The 15,523-nt window shown below is 37.7% G+C and overlaps 1 protein-coding gene across 1 annotated transcript in view; it reads left to right on the plus strand.

Annotated features, from left to right (window-relative positions):
* Positions 1–1,290: 1,290 nt before the first annotated feature.
* CCP110 (centriolar coiled-coil protein 110) overlaps positions 1,291–15,523 on the plus strand; it is a 26,109-nt gene continuing 11,876 nt past the window's right edge. The window contains exons 1-6 of the mRNA XM_023753406.1: positions 1,291–1,486; positions 3,473–3,618; positions 5,531–5,686; positions 9,030–9,158; positions 11,459–13,094; positions 15,359–15,399. Of these exons, the coding sequence (XP_023609174.1) occupies positions 5,546–5,686; positions 9,030–9,158; positions 11,459–13,094; positions 15,359–15,399 (1,947 nt within the window). The 5' untranslated portion in view covers positions 1,291–1,486; positions 3,473–3,618; positions 5,531–5,545. The remainder of the gene's footprint in view (positions 1,487–3,472; positions 3,619–5,530; positions 5,687–9,029; positions 9,159–11,458; positions 13,095–15,358; positions 15,400–15,523) is intronic.

Here is a 15,523-nt window from a genome sequence, read left to right on the forward strand (position 1 = left end):
AATGATTCTCTCTCATCATTGATGTTTCTCTCACTCTCCCTTCCTCTCTAAAATCAATAAAAATGTTTTTTAAAGAATTCTTCAGATTTGGACGGAATGAAAGAGCATAGCAAAAGGAGGCATAATCCTATATAATAATCCTATATAATAAAAGGGTAATATGCAAAATGACCCTAACCGCAAACAACAGGTCACTATGATGTGCACTGACCACCAGGGGGCAGATGCTCAACACAGGAGCTGCCCCCTGCTGGTCAGTGTGCTCCCACAAGGGGAGCTCCACTCAGCCACAAGCAGGGCTGATGGCTGCAAGTCGAGTGGTTCCAGGCTCTCCCGCCTCCACCGCAGCACTAAGTATGTCTGACAGCGGCTTAGGCCTACTCCCCGAAGCTGCCAGAGGGATGTCTGACTGCCAGCTTAGGCCCAATCCCCCGGGGAGCGGGCCTAAGCCTGCAGGTGGACATCCCAAGGGTCCCAGACTGTGAGAGGGCACAGTTTGGGCTGAAGGACACCTCCCCCTACACCCAAGTGCATGAATTTTCATGCATCGTTTCTCTAAGTGAATTATAAAGCTGGGAGGGATCTTAAGGATTCACTCAATTCATAGATGAGGAAACTGAGGCCAGGAGAAGTGAAGTGAATAGGACACTAAATGGCAGTCTGGACTGACATGAAGCCACCCCAGTGACTTCTCTACCGTTACTCCTCCTCCTAACCTTGCTTCTCCATCTGCTAAGGGCCAATAGTGGAAAGAATTATGTTGTTCCTCATAACAACCCTTGTGACAGTCATTTTTAAAACTCTCATTTTACATATGTAAAACTATGCACAGGAAGGAGGCAGGAAGTAAAACCGAGTTAGGAAATGAAAGAGGCCACTACATCATATTTCGAAAAGCCGGTAACATGTTTAGATAGAGAACTTTGCTAAAACATTCGGGCTTTTCCTGTCGTCTTGAACCTGTTACCTTTCTCAGACATTATTTTCCCACTGATTTGCAAAAGGGTAAAGGATGTCTTAAATTTGAGAGTTGGCATCTAGGATTCTGCAATATTATATTTACAGAAAAAAATTTCGATGAATGTCATGTTTTCCAACGATCACACATTAAAAAAAAAAAAAAGAAGCGTTCCCATTCTAATAAATTATAGTAGAGGCCTTAGCTTGCTGTGAAGCCTACACTTCCCATCGTATATTGCGCTCTCATAAGTACTACGCCCTCTATCACTGGGCCAGAACGCAAGCGCGCAATGCACCTCGGGAATTGTAGTTTCCTGGTGGCCCAACCGTTTCAACGGCCCGGGAAGCAACTACCGGAAGTGCCGGCCCTGAGAGGTGGAGTCCGGGCGGCGGCGGCCGTTGCCTGGAGCCCGCGCTGCCGCCTGAGACCGATAATATGGCCGGGAGGAGGAGGAGAAGGCGGCGGTGGACCGAGCTGCTCTCTTTCAGTACCAGTTGAATCGTTTGCTTCCTGACAAGGCCCGTGGTGAGGGAACGAAAGGTGACCGGGCCGTGGGAGATCGGGTGTGCACGTGCTGAGGGGGCTTGACTCCGAGGATCCCTGCGGCGGGGCCACCGGAGAGGCGGCATTGGCGCCTCAGGAGCTGAGGGCGGGCTCTGTACGGAACCGAGCGCCAGCGCCGGGCTCCCGGGCCTCGAGCCCCTGGAAAGGCGCGGGTGTGGGGAGGCGGTGCCCGGGCGCCGGCGGCATGGGGCGCGCAGGTGATGCTCGGATGCTGGCGCTGCCTCGCGGGCCCTCGGGATGGAGTCGCATCGCAGGGAGAAGGGCGTGGGGCGCTGGGGTGAGAGCAGAGGGTCCGGGTTCATAAACTCCGGCTCGAGCCGGAGAACCACCTCGTATGGACAGAAATGGGCCTTTTTTCTTCTCCCTGCGGTGCTGGCGAGGGAGGAGTCCCCGGGGTGTGCACTGGCCACGTCTGAACGCGGTTACCACGACCAGGCGCCCTAGGACCCTCTGGGGCAGGAGGGTAATAAAGCAAAGTGTCCTGATTGCCCCTGGTGCTGTCAGGTGGATCCCGCTCTTTGCTTCTATCTGGTTTTGATCCCAGCTCCCTATCCCGAATTTAGGCAAATGGCAGGTGCTACAGATCGATTTAATGGGGGAAGGGTCTGGAAACAGCCAAAAGCGGAAGCCGTTGTCCGGCTCTCCACGTTTCTAAGTTCCTTTGAGTCTTAGGAGCCAGGCACTGTCACTGCCCTCCAGTTCATAGGGCAGCGATAAACATCATCATCCTCAGATCGTCATCTGCATAATAAAAGCAGCCCCCACGTATTGATGCTTCCTGCACGTCCCGCAGGAGACTAGTACCACCAGTTACCCTCGCAGCATCCCTTGGAGACCGATGGGGTTATCCCTGTTTTACAGATGATTCTGAGTCCTGGCGATGGTGAGTGAATTGCCAAGAGCTCACAGCTAGTATGAGCCTAAGAAACCTTCCCCGTCAATGCCGCCATAAGAAGTGTATGTCGCCCTAACCCAGTGGTTCTCAACCTTCCTAATGCCGCGACCCTTTAAATACAGTTCCTTATGTTGTGGTGACCCCCAACCATAAAATTATTTTCGTTGCTACTTCATAACTGTAATGTTGCTACTGTTAAGAGTCGTAATGTAAATATCTGATATGCAGGATGTATTTTCATTGTTCGCGACCCACAGGTTGGGTCTAACCGGTTTGGCTCAGTGGATAGAGCGTCGGCCTGCAGACTGAAGGGTCCCAGGTTCGATTCCGGTCAAGGGCATGTACCTGGGTTGCGGGCACATCCCCAGGAGGGGGTGTGCAGGAGGCAGCTGATCAATGCTTCTCTCTCATCGATGTTTCTAACTCTATTCCTCTCCCTTCCTCTCTGTAAAAAAATCAATAAAATTTTTTTTTTTTTTAAAAGAAGAAGAAGAAGAAGAAGTGTATGTCTTGGGAGGGTTGGCGGGCAACCAACCAGCTAGATTAGAATCTGAAAGCAAAGCCAGATCTGACGTTTCTGGCAGAGCACTGGTGAGGAGCAGCTAGCCTGGCCATGCGTCTGGGGTTCGCAGAGGCTTACTTGGAGAAGGGTCCTGGTATAAATGCAGAAGATGAGGCATGTCTGAACTTGAGGCAGCTGGCAGATCACTAGCTCCAGTGGGCCAGTAATGCCTGATGGCCAAGTGTGGGGCGGAAGATGTGTGGCTGGAGTGGCCTTGTAGTCAAGGCTCCCTTAAAATAAAACCCTGCTGACAGATAATTGTGTTGTGAGAGAGGAAGTGCCCTCTTGCTTAATCACATAGGATACGGATGCTCACTTTTTGAATGGGTTGCCTTTGCAATTTAGAGGTTCCAGGTTCTTTGAAAATACAGTCATCCGTGAAACTACCGTTCTCCAAAGTCCATTCTGCCTTACTAGCTTTTTTTCTGGTTTACATTATTGTTTGAGCTTATTACCCTAATATTTATTTATTCAATACTTTTTTATCAAGTGCTACTGTGTTGCCTACACTGTTCTGTGTCATGGGGATTCAGCCGTGAGCAAGACTCGGAAAGTACCTGTGCTTATGGAGCTTACGATTTGGTGGAGGAAGACAGACAAAAGCCAAGGAAATAAACAAGATAATTTCAGATAGTGGTAAGTGCCATGAAAATTGGAAAGCAGCAGTGCAATGTGGCAGTGACGGACACTGGACTAATTTAAAGGGACAGCCTTTCAAAGGTGGAGACCTACAAGCCGAGACTGAAGGATAAGAAGGATCCAGTCAGGTTCTTCTGGGATCATTTGGTGATTTCCATAATCGTATTAGCACTTGTATTAGGATATTTTATGCATTATCATATGCCATAAGTTACACTGTTATAATAATAAATTACTGTACATCTGCAATCTGTATGACATGCATGTACTGTTTAAGGGATATGGATTTAATTTTCTGAAACAGTGAGGCATATCTATATGACGTTGTTGAAAGAAAAATAAAACTATTGCCATAAAACCATTTTATTTCCTTAAATTTCCCAGACCTTTAAAATGGAATTTCATGCTTTGCGTGTGTATTCATAGGAAATATGTTACATTGATTATATAAGTAATCTATTTATGTTCCCTGTAATGCTGGATGCATTACATACTTTGAAGTATTTTAGTAGAAGTGGGGTTATTTGAATTTCTCTTACATCTTAGCTTCTGCATATTTGGTTGTTAAGATATCATAATATGGGTTGAAATTTAGACTAAAAATTGAGGTATTATTATGGTTATCATGCAGTAAGGTGTTGGTTTTGTTTTTTACTTTTGCTTGTTTTATGAATATAAGTTTGAAAAATAACCTCATTCAACTCAAGAGAACCATTTCTCTGAAGTTAAACTCTCACTTTGCATAAGTTGAATATAGAAACAAGTAGAATTGATGGGATTATAGGAAGAAGTTATTAAGACTACCAGTTAGTCAAAAGTAGCAACATATCTTATTTTTTATCATCTAATCCTAATTTTGAATATGCCTTTTCTTCATTTCTAATTGTGCTATATTTTGTCCCTGACACTTTAGTGTACTGAATTTTTAAGTACCTTGAGACTTAGGACAGTATCATATTTTATCTTATTTCATCTTTGTATATCCTACATCATGAATTAAATTTCCTTACCCTCTTTCTTTTTTTGTTAATTAATTAATTTCTTTAAAATGAACACTTAAAGGAACATTATTGTATTAGTTTTTCTGTTTTCATAGTTCATTCCCTTGTCGGTTATGAGCCTCATGATGTCTCTTTTTTCATTTGTCCTTGTTTATTTAAAGGAAACAATGTTGGACATAATGCTATGGAAACAGGCAATCAAATATTTAACGCTTGCTTGATGAATGAATATGGTGGCTAATCCTTCCTGGTTACCTTGTATTTTCATGGCCACCATAACAATTTCCAGAAATTGTGAAGTTACTGGGCTGATTATTTTAAGTAGTTTGGCAATGGTTCCAATTTTCAATAATAAAATAGAATTATTACGAGAGTCAATAGGTTTTCTGTTTTCTATTGCTGACTGGCTTGGCTAGTAATGATGGAGTCATAATATATTTTTAAAATATGCAAGTAATAGACTTTGAACTCCATGATAAAAAAAGAGTTTTTAAAAGAGGTAACTTTTTTTTTTTTTTTAAAGAGGTAACTTTTTAAATTTAAATGTATACTTTAGTTTTTCTTGTGCTGTGTAGCTAAGTCCTGCTAAAGAAAATATATTCTATTTTATAATCTAAAGTTAGTAAAGTGGTAGAGAACTTTGTGTCCTTCAAGTAGGTTTCACTGCTAAGTTCTTAATACTTCTCTAAACTAATCACATTTAAAGATTGATTTGCATGCAAATGTTCAGAAATATTTACTACGTAATGTAAGCCTTAACTGGGTAGGATCTTGAGCCCCTTACCTATACTTAAGAATTCGCTCCTGATCAGTGAAAAATTAATATTTTAGTGCTCCAAAAAATTTGCCAAATAATTAAGATCTATTTTTCTCAGCACATTAAAAATGACATTTTTCTCTTTTTGCAGTGTGGTTGTGGGAAGATGGAGGAATATGAGAAGTTCTGTGAGAAAAGTCTTGCCAGAATCCAAAAGGCATCACTATCCACAGAGAGCTTTCTACCTGTTCAGTCTGAAAGCATTTCACTTATTCGCTTCCATGGAGTGGCTGTGCTTTCTCCACTGGTAAACATTCTTTGATTTTAAATAACCTTTTTTCTATAATGAACCATTTAGGCACTTCACAGGAAAAATAAAAGAAAGGTTTATAAACATCAAAAAGATGCCTAATTTATTTATAACTAAAGAAATACAAATGAATTAGGGTTTTTTTTGCCTATTATATTGGCAAAGATCTGATTAGGACCTAATGTTCCTTAGGTTGTGGTGAAAGAGCACTTTTGCTGAGAGAATCAGTTGATTTTATTTTTTGGTGAGCAATTTGGTAGTGTTTATCAGAATTTAAAAGTGTACATAACCTTTGACTCAGCAATTCCATTTTGGGAATATCTTACAATTATGTTCTCATCTAACTGTCCAAAGAAATATTCATAAGGTTATGGTAGCATTCTTTATTTTTTTAATTTTTTTAATATATTTTATTGATTTTTTACAGAGAGGAAGGGAGAGAGATAGAGAGTTAGAAACATCGATGAGAGAGAAGCATTGATCAGCTGCCTCCTGCACACCCCCTCCTGGGGATGTGGCCGCAACCAAGGTACATGCCCTTGACCGGAATCGAACCAGGGACCTTTCAGTCCGCAGGCCGACGCTCTATTCACCGAGCCAATTCATAAGGTTATGGTAGCATTCTTTAAAATAGCAAAAGACTGATGAACAACCTGTCCATCAGTAGTGGACTAGTTTAACTATGATTCATCTTATAGAATCTCATACATGCCATTAAAATGAGTACAGTAGACCTAAATGTGTGGACATGGAAGGATCTCCATGAGCTACCGTAAATCATTGCACACAGCCTGCTCTTGGAGACAGTGTGGAATAGTGGTTTAAAGTCCACCTGTGGTGCCTTCTGGCCTGGGTTCAAATCATTGCTCTGCCACTTACCTGCTTTGTGAACTTGCAGGTCCATTTTCTTTATTTGTTAAATTAGGATAAAAATAATGCCTACCTCATAGGGCTGTTTTGAGGATTAAATGAACTAATACATTTAAAATGCTCAGAACAGTATTTAGATCATAGAAGGAACTTAATATATGTTAACTGTTTGGATTTTTAAATAAGGCTATTGTATTCTTTCTCTGGAGAGGGGTAAGGAAATATAAGATGAGAGGGAAGACACATTTTTCATCATAAACCCTTTAAATGTATGTGATTTTATGTTAAAATTAATATGATTGAAAGAGTTCAAATTTTTGTGTGTGTATAACAGTAGTTAAAAGATCAGTATTTTCTGCCAACTTTTTGTAATGAAATTTTCAAACATACAGAAAAGTTGAAAGGGTAATACAATGACTACCCATATATCACTAGATTCAACAGTTTTTTAACATTTTTGCCATCTTTGCTTTATTGTGTGTATGATCTTATATATGTATGTGTGTGTTTATATTTACCTACTCTTTTTGTCTTATTGCTGAACCATTTGAAAATTGCAGATATATAACACTTCTCCCCTAAATACAGAGTGGGGCAAAAGTAGGTTTACAGTTGTTTGTATGGAAAATAATATAATTAATAAATAACAAAAGGAATAAACTCTGTTTCACGTACTCATAATTGTAAACCTACTTTTGTCCCAACTGGTATTTTAGTATATATATTCTAAGAATAAGGATATTCTCTTATATAAAATCCCAATACCATTATCATACCTTAAGACAATAATAATTTTAAAAGCATCTAATATTCTTTTCGTATTCAGATTTCCCAATTTGCGCTCAAAATGTCTTTTATAACTTTTAAAAATCTGAATCCAGTCAAAATTCACAAATAACATTTGCTTGTTACAATTTTTAATCTCTTTTGATCTGGAACAGTTCCTCTACCTCTTAAAAAAAAATTAATAGTGAATTTTTAAAGAGACCAAAGCAGTTATCTTGTAGAGTACCTTACATTTTGGATTTGTCTAGTTGTTTCCTTCATGGTGATGTTTAACTTGCCCTCTAGTCACTATAGTTCCTATAAACTGGAAATTAAGTCTAAAAGTTTGATTAGAGTAGGTTAAACGTTTTGGGTAAGAATTGTTTGGAGATGATGCCACGTATTTCATAGTAAATTAAATCAGAAGTTACAAAATATCTAGTTCCTCTAGTTTGATGTTCAGTTTGAATACTTGTTTTTATAGTGGTGCCTATCAGATGATTCTTTAAAGGTATCTTCTTTCCCCTTTTTTATTAGCAAGTAAATGGAATGATTTTATTAGCAAGGGTGGAATGATTCTTTGATACCATGCAAATAAGAAAAATTTTATAACATTTTTATCAGCTACTTGATGACATATTGCTTGATCAGTTTAATATGGACCAAAATGTCTACACCTTAACAGCTTAGGATCTATGACTCCATCAGCTACTTATTTATAAGCAAAATCTGATATTTATGGACATTAATCCATGTTTTTGTTTTTAATCCATGTTTTTATGTTATACTAGAGGCCCTATGCACGATAATTCATGCAAGAGTAGGCCTTCCTTTCCCCCACTGCCAGCACTAGCTACCCTCCTTCGGCCGCCACTGGCAGGCACCTGGGACCCAGCTGGCTTCCCTCCGGCCCCGGCTTCATCAGGAAGGACATCCAGAATGACACCGGGAAGACATCTGGTCTAATTAGCATATTTCCCTTTTGTTATTATAGATTTGATGGATGAATATTGCAACTTTGGAAAAATTTTTATAACATGTTTTTCATTTGCATAAGTCTAAAATAAGTCTTAACTCCTTAACACAGTGACTAAATTTCCCAGAACTTAATAATTAAGATTTAAACCCACTGTAAAAAGATATAATGCATAGAAGCCTTCAGTTTTTTAGGTACATTATATTTTTAGTGGAGGTTACAATGAAGTAGAACCAAATCTGCGTACTGATTTTGTAGGCAAATAAAATATCATCTATTTCTTTATCATTAACCCTTTGGATATTTTCTTGAGGTAGAAAAAAGTTAAAATGTACTTTTTTTAGAATATTAGAATCTAACTGACCCATTGAAGTAAGGTATTGCCAAGTGAAAAGATCAGCAGTGGCCAAAAGGGCTGATTTTATAACTCATTTTAGAGTATTTGAGAAGGTGTGTTTTTTCCTTTTAACTTTTTTTTTAGTTGAGAATAATTTACCTACATTAAAATGCACAAATCTTAGGTATTAAAGTTCCATGGATATTAATATATGGTGTACACTTGTATAACTCACACCCACACAGAACATTTTCATCACCACTGATCCCTGTCAGTTACCCTGAACCATTTCAGATTTCTTTCTCTATAGTTTTAATCACTCTGATTCAAAACTTACTGGTTTTATGCTATTTGTATGTTTATGAGAAATCCTTATTTATTATGTTTTGTAGCTTAATGTTGAGAAAAGAAAGGAAATGCAACAAGAAAAGCAAAAAGCACTTGATGTAGAAGCAAGAAAGCAGGTTAATAGGAAGAAAGCTTTACTGACTCGTGTCCAGGAGATTCTTGAAAATGTTCAGGTGTGTAATTTAAACTCTATTCAGTTATAATTAAGAAATCATGAGCTAAGAATTGAAGATAATTTTTCATATATATGTTTGCACTTAATAGTTAATTACCAATATACTTTATGTTCTGTTTGAGAAGTTTCATAATTTGTGATATTCCATTTCAATTATTCCAAAGAAAATTCACTTGCTTGTTAGTGATGACCAGTACTTGAGTCAGAGGGTACAAATACAATGGAGTCATACATTGGATATAATTGCTTCTTGTATGTGTCCTATGACTCTAAAAACATGGAATTCTCAGTGACAAAATGATAGAATGGTCCATTGTACTTTACCTCTGAATTAATCAAACTATTGACTCAATTATCTTATTCTCATTCTTCGTTAAAATAACTGCCCCCAATTTTGGGGGTAAAAATTCTGCTCTTAGATACACAAATGCAATTTAGATTAGATAAATAGAATTAATTGCCTAGATGCATCTTAGGTCCATATTAAAACCATTCAAACAACTGATCCATACTTTTTGTAATTATTTTTATTTAGTTTAATATAAATTTGTTTAAACAATTTGTTTTAAGGTCTGGATCATTTTATACTAAAAGAAAATAAATGAATTTGATTAAACAAATAATTTCTGCCATATATAGCACTGTTTTGCTGGTTACATTTTTTTCCCCCATATTCTTAAGGATTTGTGGTTTGCTTCTATTCCAAGAATGTACAATGAATTTTTAGAATATTTCCCATTAACAGCTAGCTACTTTCATTTCTCTGTGGGTAGTAGATTTTAATTTGCAGATTATAATTACTTCATATATTAAGTTTAAAATATATAATGTGTAGCACAATAAGGTTGGGTTTTTGAATTTGATATTTTTTATTATTGAAATAAAAATGGTCTATCATTCTTGGTCCATTGAGGGAATATATCATATATATTACTAAAGAGATTATTGTTGAGTCTGAAAACTTTCTATGTTTAATAGAGCATGTATAATGTTGAACTGTAATGAATTATGCAGGTAGAGACATTTTATATATTAAAAATAGATTTCTAAGATCTGTCTCATCTTTAAAACTTATGATTCTATCATAAATTTTTTTTGTTATTTAAATCATGTAACCAAAGGCTCATGTTAGGTGTATACGAAAAACATTAAACCTATGAATATGTCCATAGACTTCATGAATATGTAGTTCTTTTGTTTTATTTTGGTCCTGAGTACACCTTGTTGTACTGTTTATTGCATAGTACCTGGAAACCATTATACTAGTATGTCTTGGGATTTGTACAGTCAAACAGGAGTGCCATATGGCCTAGGGAACAACACATGCAAAACAACCTGAAAATCTTTCCGTAATCATGATTCTGGAGTCTATATTCACATAGTATAATAATGATTTCTGCCAGTTTAATATATGCTTGTATAATCTTTAGAAACCATCCTAGTTCACTTTTAATTTTTTTGCAAAGTTGAATTATTTAAATACAAAATGGAATTTTATTTTTTTCTGTTGGATTTCTTGTGTACATAATTGCTCTCATCTTAATTTATCAATTTTTTACTTATTTTGTTTCTTCTAAAACTCAATAACAGGTTTCTGTTTTAAATGATCATCAGTTAATCAAATTGAAATTTTCTTTAATAAATTGGGTTTGAAGTTGAATTTTTTCTTGTTTATAAGTAATTTAAGCTACATGGCTGAGCTATCACTTACTACAAATTTATCTCATTACATAGATGGATTTTAGTTAAAATTTGGAGTAAGTATGTGGGAGATAGGTGTCTTATTACTGAATTGTTTTTTCTTAGTCACTATCCAGGGTAAGTTAGTCTTTGTTAAGGAGGGAATCATTTGTGTAATAAATTTAACGACTTGCTACTTGTCTTATATATTGCTATCCTTAAATGATAGCTCTTATAGGTGGAATAGTTGGTAACATTAATAACATATAACCAGAAGAAAGTTAAGGAAAATGCTTCTATTCCAAGATTACATTGCACATGGATATATGAATATCTGTGTGTGTGTGTTTACACATGCACATATGTTCATAAATTTACCAGAATAGATAATTTTTAAAAAATCTTAATAAATAGGCAGTAATGACCACTAGATTATATTTATAGTAATTTGAGCTCCATGTGGTATAGGATACCATAGAAAAAGGTAATCTTAGTCTTTATTTGTGTTTTCAAATATTAGAACTCTGAATTTTAAATTTTAGTTTTATTTAGAAAACAATAAAATCAAAGGTGTTGTTTGCAATGAGGAATTATTACTTTTTAAATTTCATTTTTCAGGTTAGAAAAGCACCTAATGCCAGTGATTTTGATCAGTGGGAGGATGAAACAGTTTACTCTAATTCAGAAGTCAGAAACTTGAATGTTCCTGCTACCTTTCCAAATACCTTGCCAAGCTCTACTGAACACTCTACTTTAGCAAAGTTTGAAAAGTTAACTGGAATTTTGCCATTGAATAATGAGGACCAATTTAAATCTAATGGAATAGACTTAGCTAGGGATTCTGAAAAATTTAATTTTCTGAAGCAAGGTGGTAGTTCAAATATTGGTCGTACAGAAAATGAAACTTCTCTGAAGACCTCAGCAACCCCACAAGAGACTCTTATTTCTGGTGGTCTCCTCCCAAAAAATGAAGAACAGGATCCATCACTTTTGGAAGAAGTTACTCCGGATCCCTACTTAATGAGTCTCCAGAAGCTGATGAAAAAGTCAAAGGAATATATAGAGAGAGAACAATCTAGACGCAGTCTGAGAAATAGTGCAAAGGGAAGTGTTAATGAGAGTCATTCAGACAAAGAAAATGATGCCGTTAAAGTAACTGACTGTGTAAAGGAGAAGACCCAGTTTATGGGCAAACACTGTAGTTCAGTGATTCCTGATAAACCAAGCCTTAATAAATCAAATGTTCTTCTCCAAGGTGCTTCCGCTCAAGCAAGCAGCATGAACACAGCAGTTTCGGGTAGTTTTTCTAAAGCAGACATAGCTGTGGGAACTGGCCACCCCACTGTTTCAGATCCTGATTCTGATTTTAAAGTCATTCCCACTTTTGTTACTGAAAATAATGTTATCAAAAGTCTTACTAGTTCATATGCCAAATTACCTAGCCCAGAGCCAAGCCTGAGTCCTAAAATGCATCGAAGGCGTTCTAGGCCATCATCAGCATATAATATACTTATAAATAATCCAGTAAATGCCTGTGAGTTAAGTCCTAAAGGAAAAGAACAGACAGTAGACTTAGTTGTTCAAGATACTGATGAAAAAACAAGCGTACCTGAAACGGTGCCAAAGTTACCAACTGATTTAACAGGAGTTTGTTCAAGCAAGGTTTACGTCAGCAAAAATACATCTGAAGCTATACAAGAAATGGTTCTAAGTAATTCAAATCAGGTATGTCAATCTTCAGGAAATCAATTAGAAAATAAAGTTATTCATGGACTTGCTATTGTGGAAGGTCAATTAACATCTGATGGAAGAGTTCCACACAAAATGGACAGTACAAGTACTGCAATGCCAAGTTTGCATGAACCATATACCACTGGTCCATGTATAGCAAGTCAAAACTTTGGAACCATGAGTGGACTCAAGTCAGCCAGTGTGTTAGAGAAAAGCTGCAGTTTACAAATGGAACTGAATAAGTCTTATGATGTAAAAAACCCATCTCCTTTACTAATGCAAAACCAGAATGCCAGACAGCAGATGGACACCCCTACAGTGTCCTGTGGAAATGGACAATTTTTGGATAACAGTTTTGAGAAAGTTAAACGGAGACTTGATTTAGATATGGATAGTTTGCAAAAAGAAAACTGCCCATATGTCATAACAGCTGAACAGGAAAGGCAACATTTGCCAGAAAAAATATCCCCCACAGGATCTGTCTACGTCAACAAGAATAAAATGTTAGAAAGTATTTCTAGAGGTAAGAAACTTGGAAATGTTTGATACCTGCCAAGCAGATGACACCTTTATTGAATACTTTTAATTGACATTTTGCAAAATAATCATCTTTATCTGTTCATTAGGGTACTTAATTTCATTTATCTTACCAGAGTGCATATTAGCTACAGTTTATTGCCATTTGGCTTTTCTTACAGGATTTTAAATTTTAATTTATGAATCTTTCACAATCCACTTGGTATTATAGAGAATATTGTTAGTGACTGGAGGAAAAAGTTCTTGTATGAAATCAGTTTTAATCCAGTGTATTGTTGTGATGTCTTCCTTTTGGACTGTGGTTTCTAATGTTTTCACCTGTTTGTCCTTTCATTTGTGATGAGATCTCCTGTAGTTGGCCCTTTAGTAAATACTTTAACATCAAATTATTAGAGAAAAATATCACAAATAAGGCTCTGTGAGTAGTATTTCAAGAATATTATCTTTAGTCCTAGCTGGTTTGGCTCAGTGGATAGAGCATTGCCTGTGGACTGAAGGGTTCAATTCCGGTCAAGGGCATATGCCCCAGTTGCGGGCTTGATCCCCAGTAGGGGGTGTGCAGGAGGCAGCCAATCAGTGATTCTCATCATTAATGTTTCTATCTTTCTCTCTTTCCTTTCCTCTCTGAAATCAGTAAAAATACTTTAAAAGTTTTTTTTAATTATTAAAAAAAAATTAGTATCTTTAGCCCTAGCCAGTTTGGCTCAGTGGATAGGGTGTTGGCCCTAGGACAGAAGCATACTGGGTTCGAATTCCAGTAAAGGATTGTACCTCAGTTGCAGGCTCAATCCCAGGCCCTGGTCACACATGTGTGGGAGGCAACCAATCAATGTATCTCTCTCACACTGATGTTTCTCTCTCTCTCTGTCTCTCGCCCTCCCTTCCACTCTCTAAAAAAAAAAAAAAAAAACGCCCTGACTGGTTTGGCTCAGTGGATAGAGCGTCGGCCTGCAGACTGAAGGGTCCCGGGTTCGATTCCAGCCAAGGGCATGTACCTTGGTTGCAGGCACATCCCCAGTAGGGGGTGTGCAGGAGGCGGCTGATCAATGCTTCTCTCTCATCGATGTTTCTAACTCTCTTTCCCTCTCCCTTCCTCTCTGTAAAAAAATCAATAAAATATATTTTAAAAATAAAAAAATAAAAAATAAAAAACCAATGGAAAAATATCCTCAAGTGAGGATTAACTCCCCCCACCCCAAAAAAAGAATAGTATCTTTATTGATAGAAATTATTTCAAATTTCTATTGCATCTGATGTTATATTAACAACTTGCTAAAACATGTCTTCTCTATTACTTCTTACTTTGTTGTCATGGTTCATAATTCTTCATTGCTGAGAATGGGAGACATAAGTGAAGTAAATTAAGTTCTTAGACATAAACATTTCAGCTTTAATGTGATATATGTCTTCCTAAAAAAAAACCTCACATTCTGTAAAATAGTATGCTAAAAATAATAGGGTTTTTAGGAAAAATGGGGTTAGGGCTGACCATTTAAAACCTGTGCAACTTTATAAGAATGCTAATAAAAACAACAGTTGATAACCTGGGAAGCTAACCTGATTCTCCATGTAAACGACATACCATGGCTAGAAACTATCTCAGGGAATCCCAAAACCAACAAGTGGCAATTCTGACAGTGGAGGCAGCCAGGTTGCTATCAAAGTGGGCAAGGGAAGCAGTGCCCCTCTCTAGTGAGGGAGCTCCTTGTCTTGAAGCACTGGGCGGAACCCCCCACATTATTATTTTATTGTCATCAATACTTTTTTTTAAAAGGCTTTATCAAAATACAACCTTTCATGGAGTACTTTGAGAAGGGAGAGGCAGAAAGGAGAAGGGGCATGGAAAAAAGCTCACTTGTCTGCTGCACTAGCACATGTTCAGCAGCACCTTTTTTCACGTTCAGTTAAATGATATATTTGAAGCTGAAAGTGCTGACACAGGATAGGCATTTGCCTTTGCATCTCCAGAACAAATCTTTTTTTTTTTTAAATAATTTTTATTTCTTAAATTATTACAAAGAGTATTACATATGTCTCCTTTTTTCCCCCCCTTGACATTCCCCCGGCCCCTACCTACCGCCCCCCCCCCCCCGCCCCGTGTCTTGTGTCCATTGGGTAACCTTATATGCATGCATAAAAGTCCTTCGGTTGATCTCTTTATCCCCCCCCAAAAGCTCCCCAGGCCTCCCACTGTCGTTTGACAGCCTGCTCACTGTTGCTGCTGCCGCTGTGTCGACTCCTGTTCCACAGCTCTAAAGGGGGCCCCTTTGGCTGGCCCCATCATCACTGGGGTAGCGTCCACCTCACCAAGGGCCGCCGGAACAAATCTTGTTAGCAGTGGGGCAAAGCAACCCTTAAGAAAGTGACAATCAGCTTAACTCGGGACCTTTTAAAAAAGCACGGTAAAAAAAAAAT

The sequence above is a fragment of the Myotis lucifugus genome, unplaced genomic scaffold, assembly GCF_000147115.1.
Source record: "Myotis lucifugus unplaced genomic scaffold, Myoluc2.0 scaffold_45, whole genome shotgun sequence".
NCBI lineage: Eukaryota > Metazoa > Chordata > Mammalia > Chiroptera > Vespertilionidae > Myotis > Myotis lucifugus.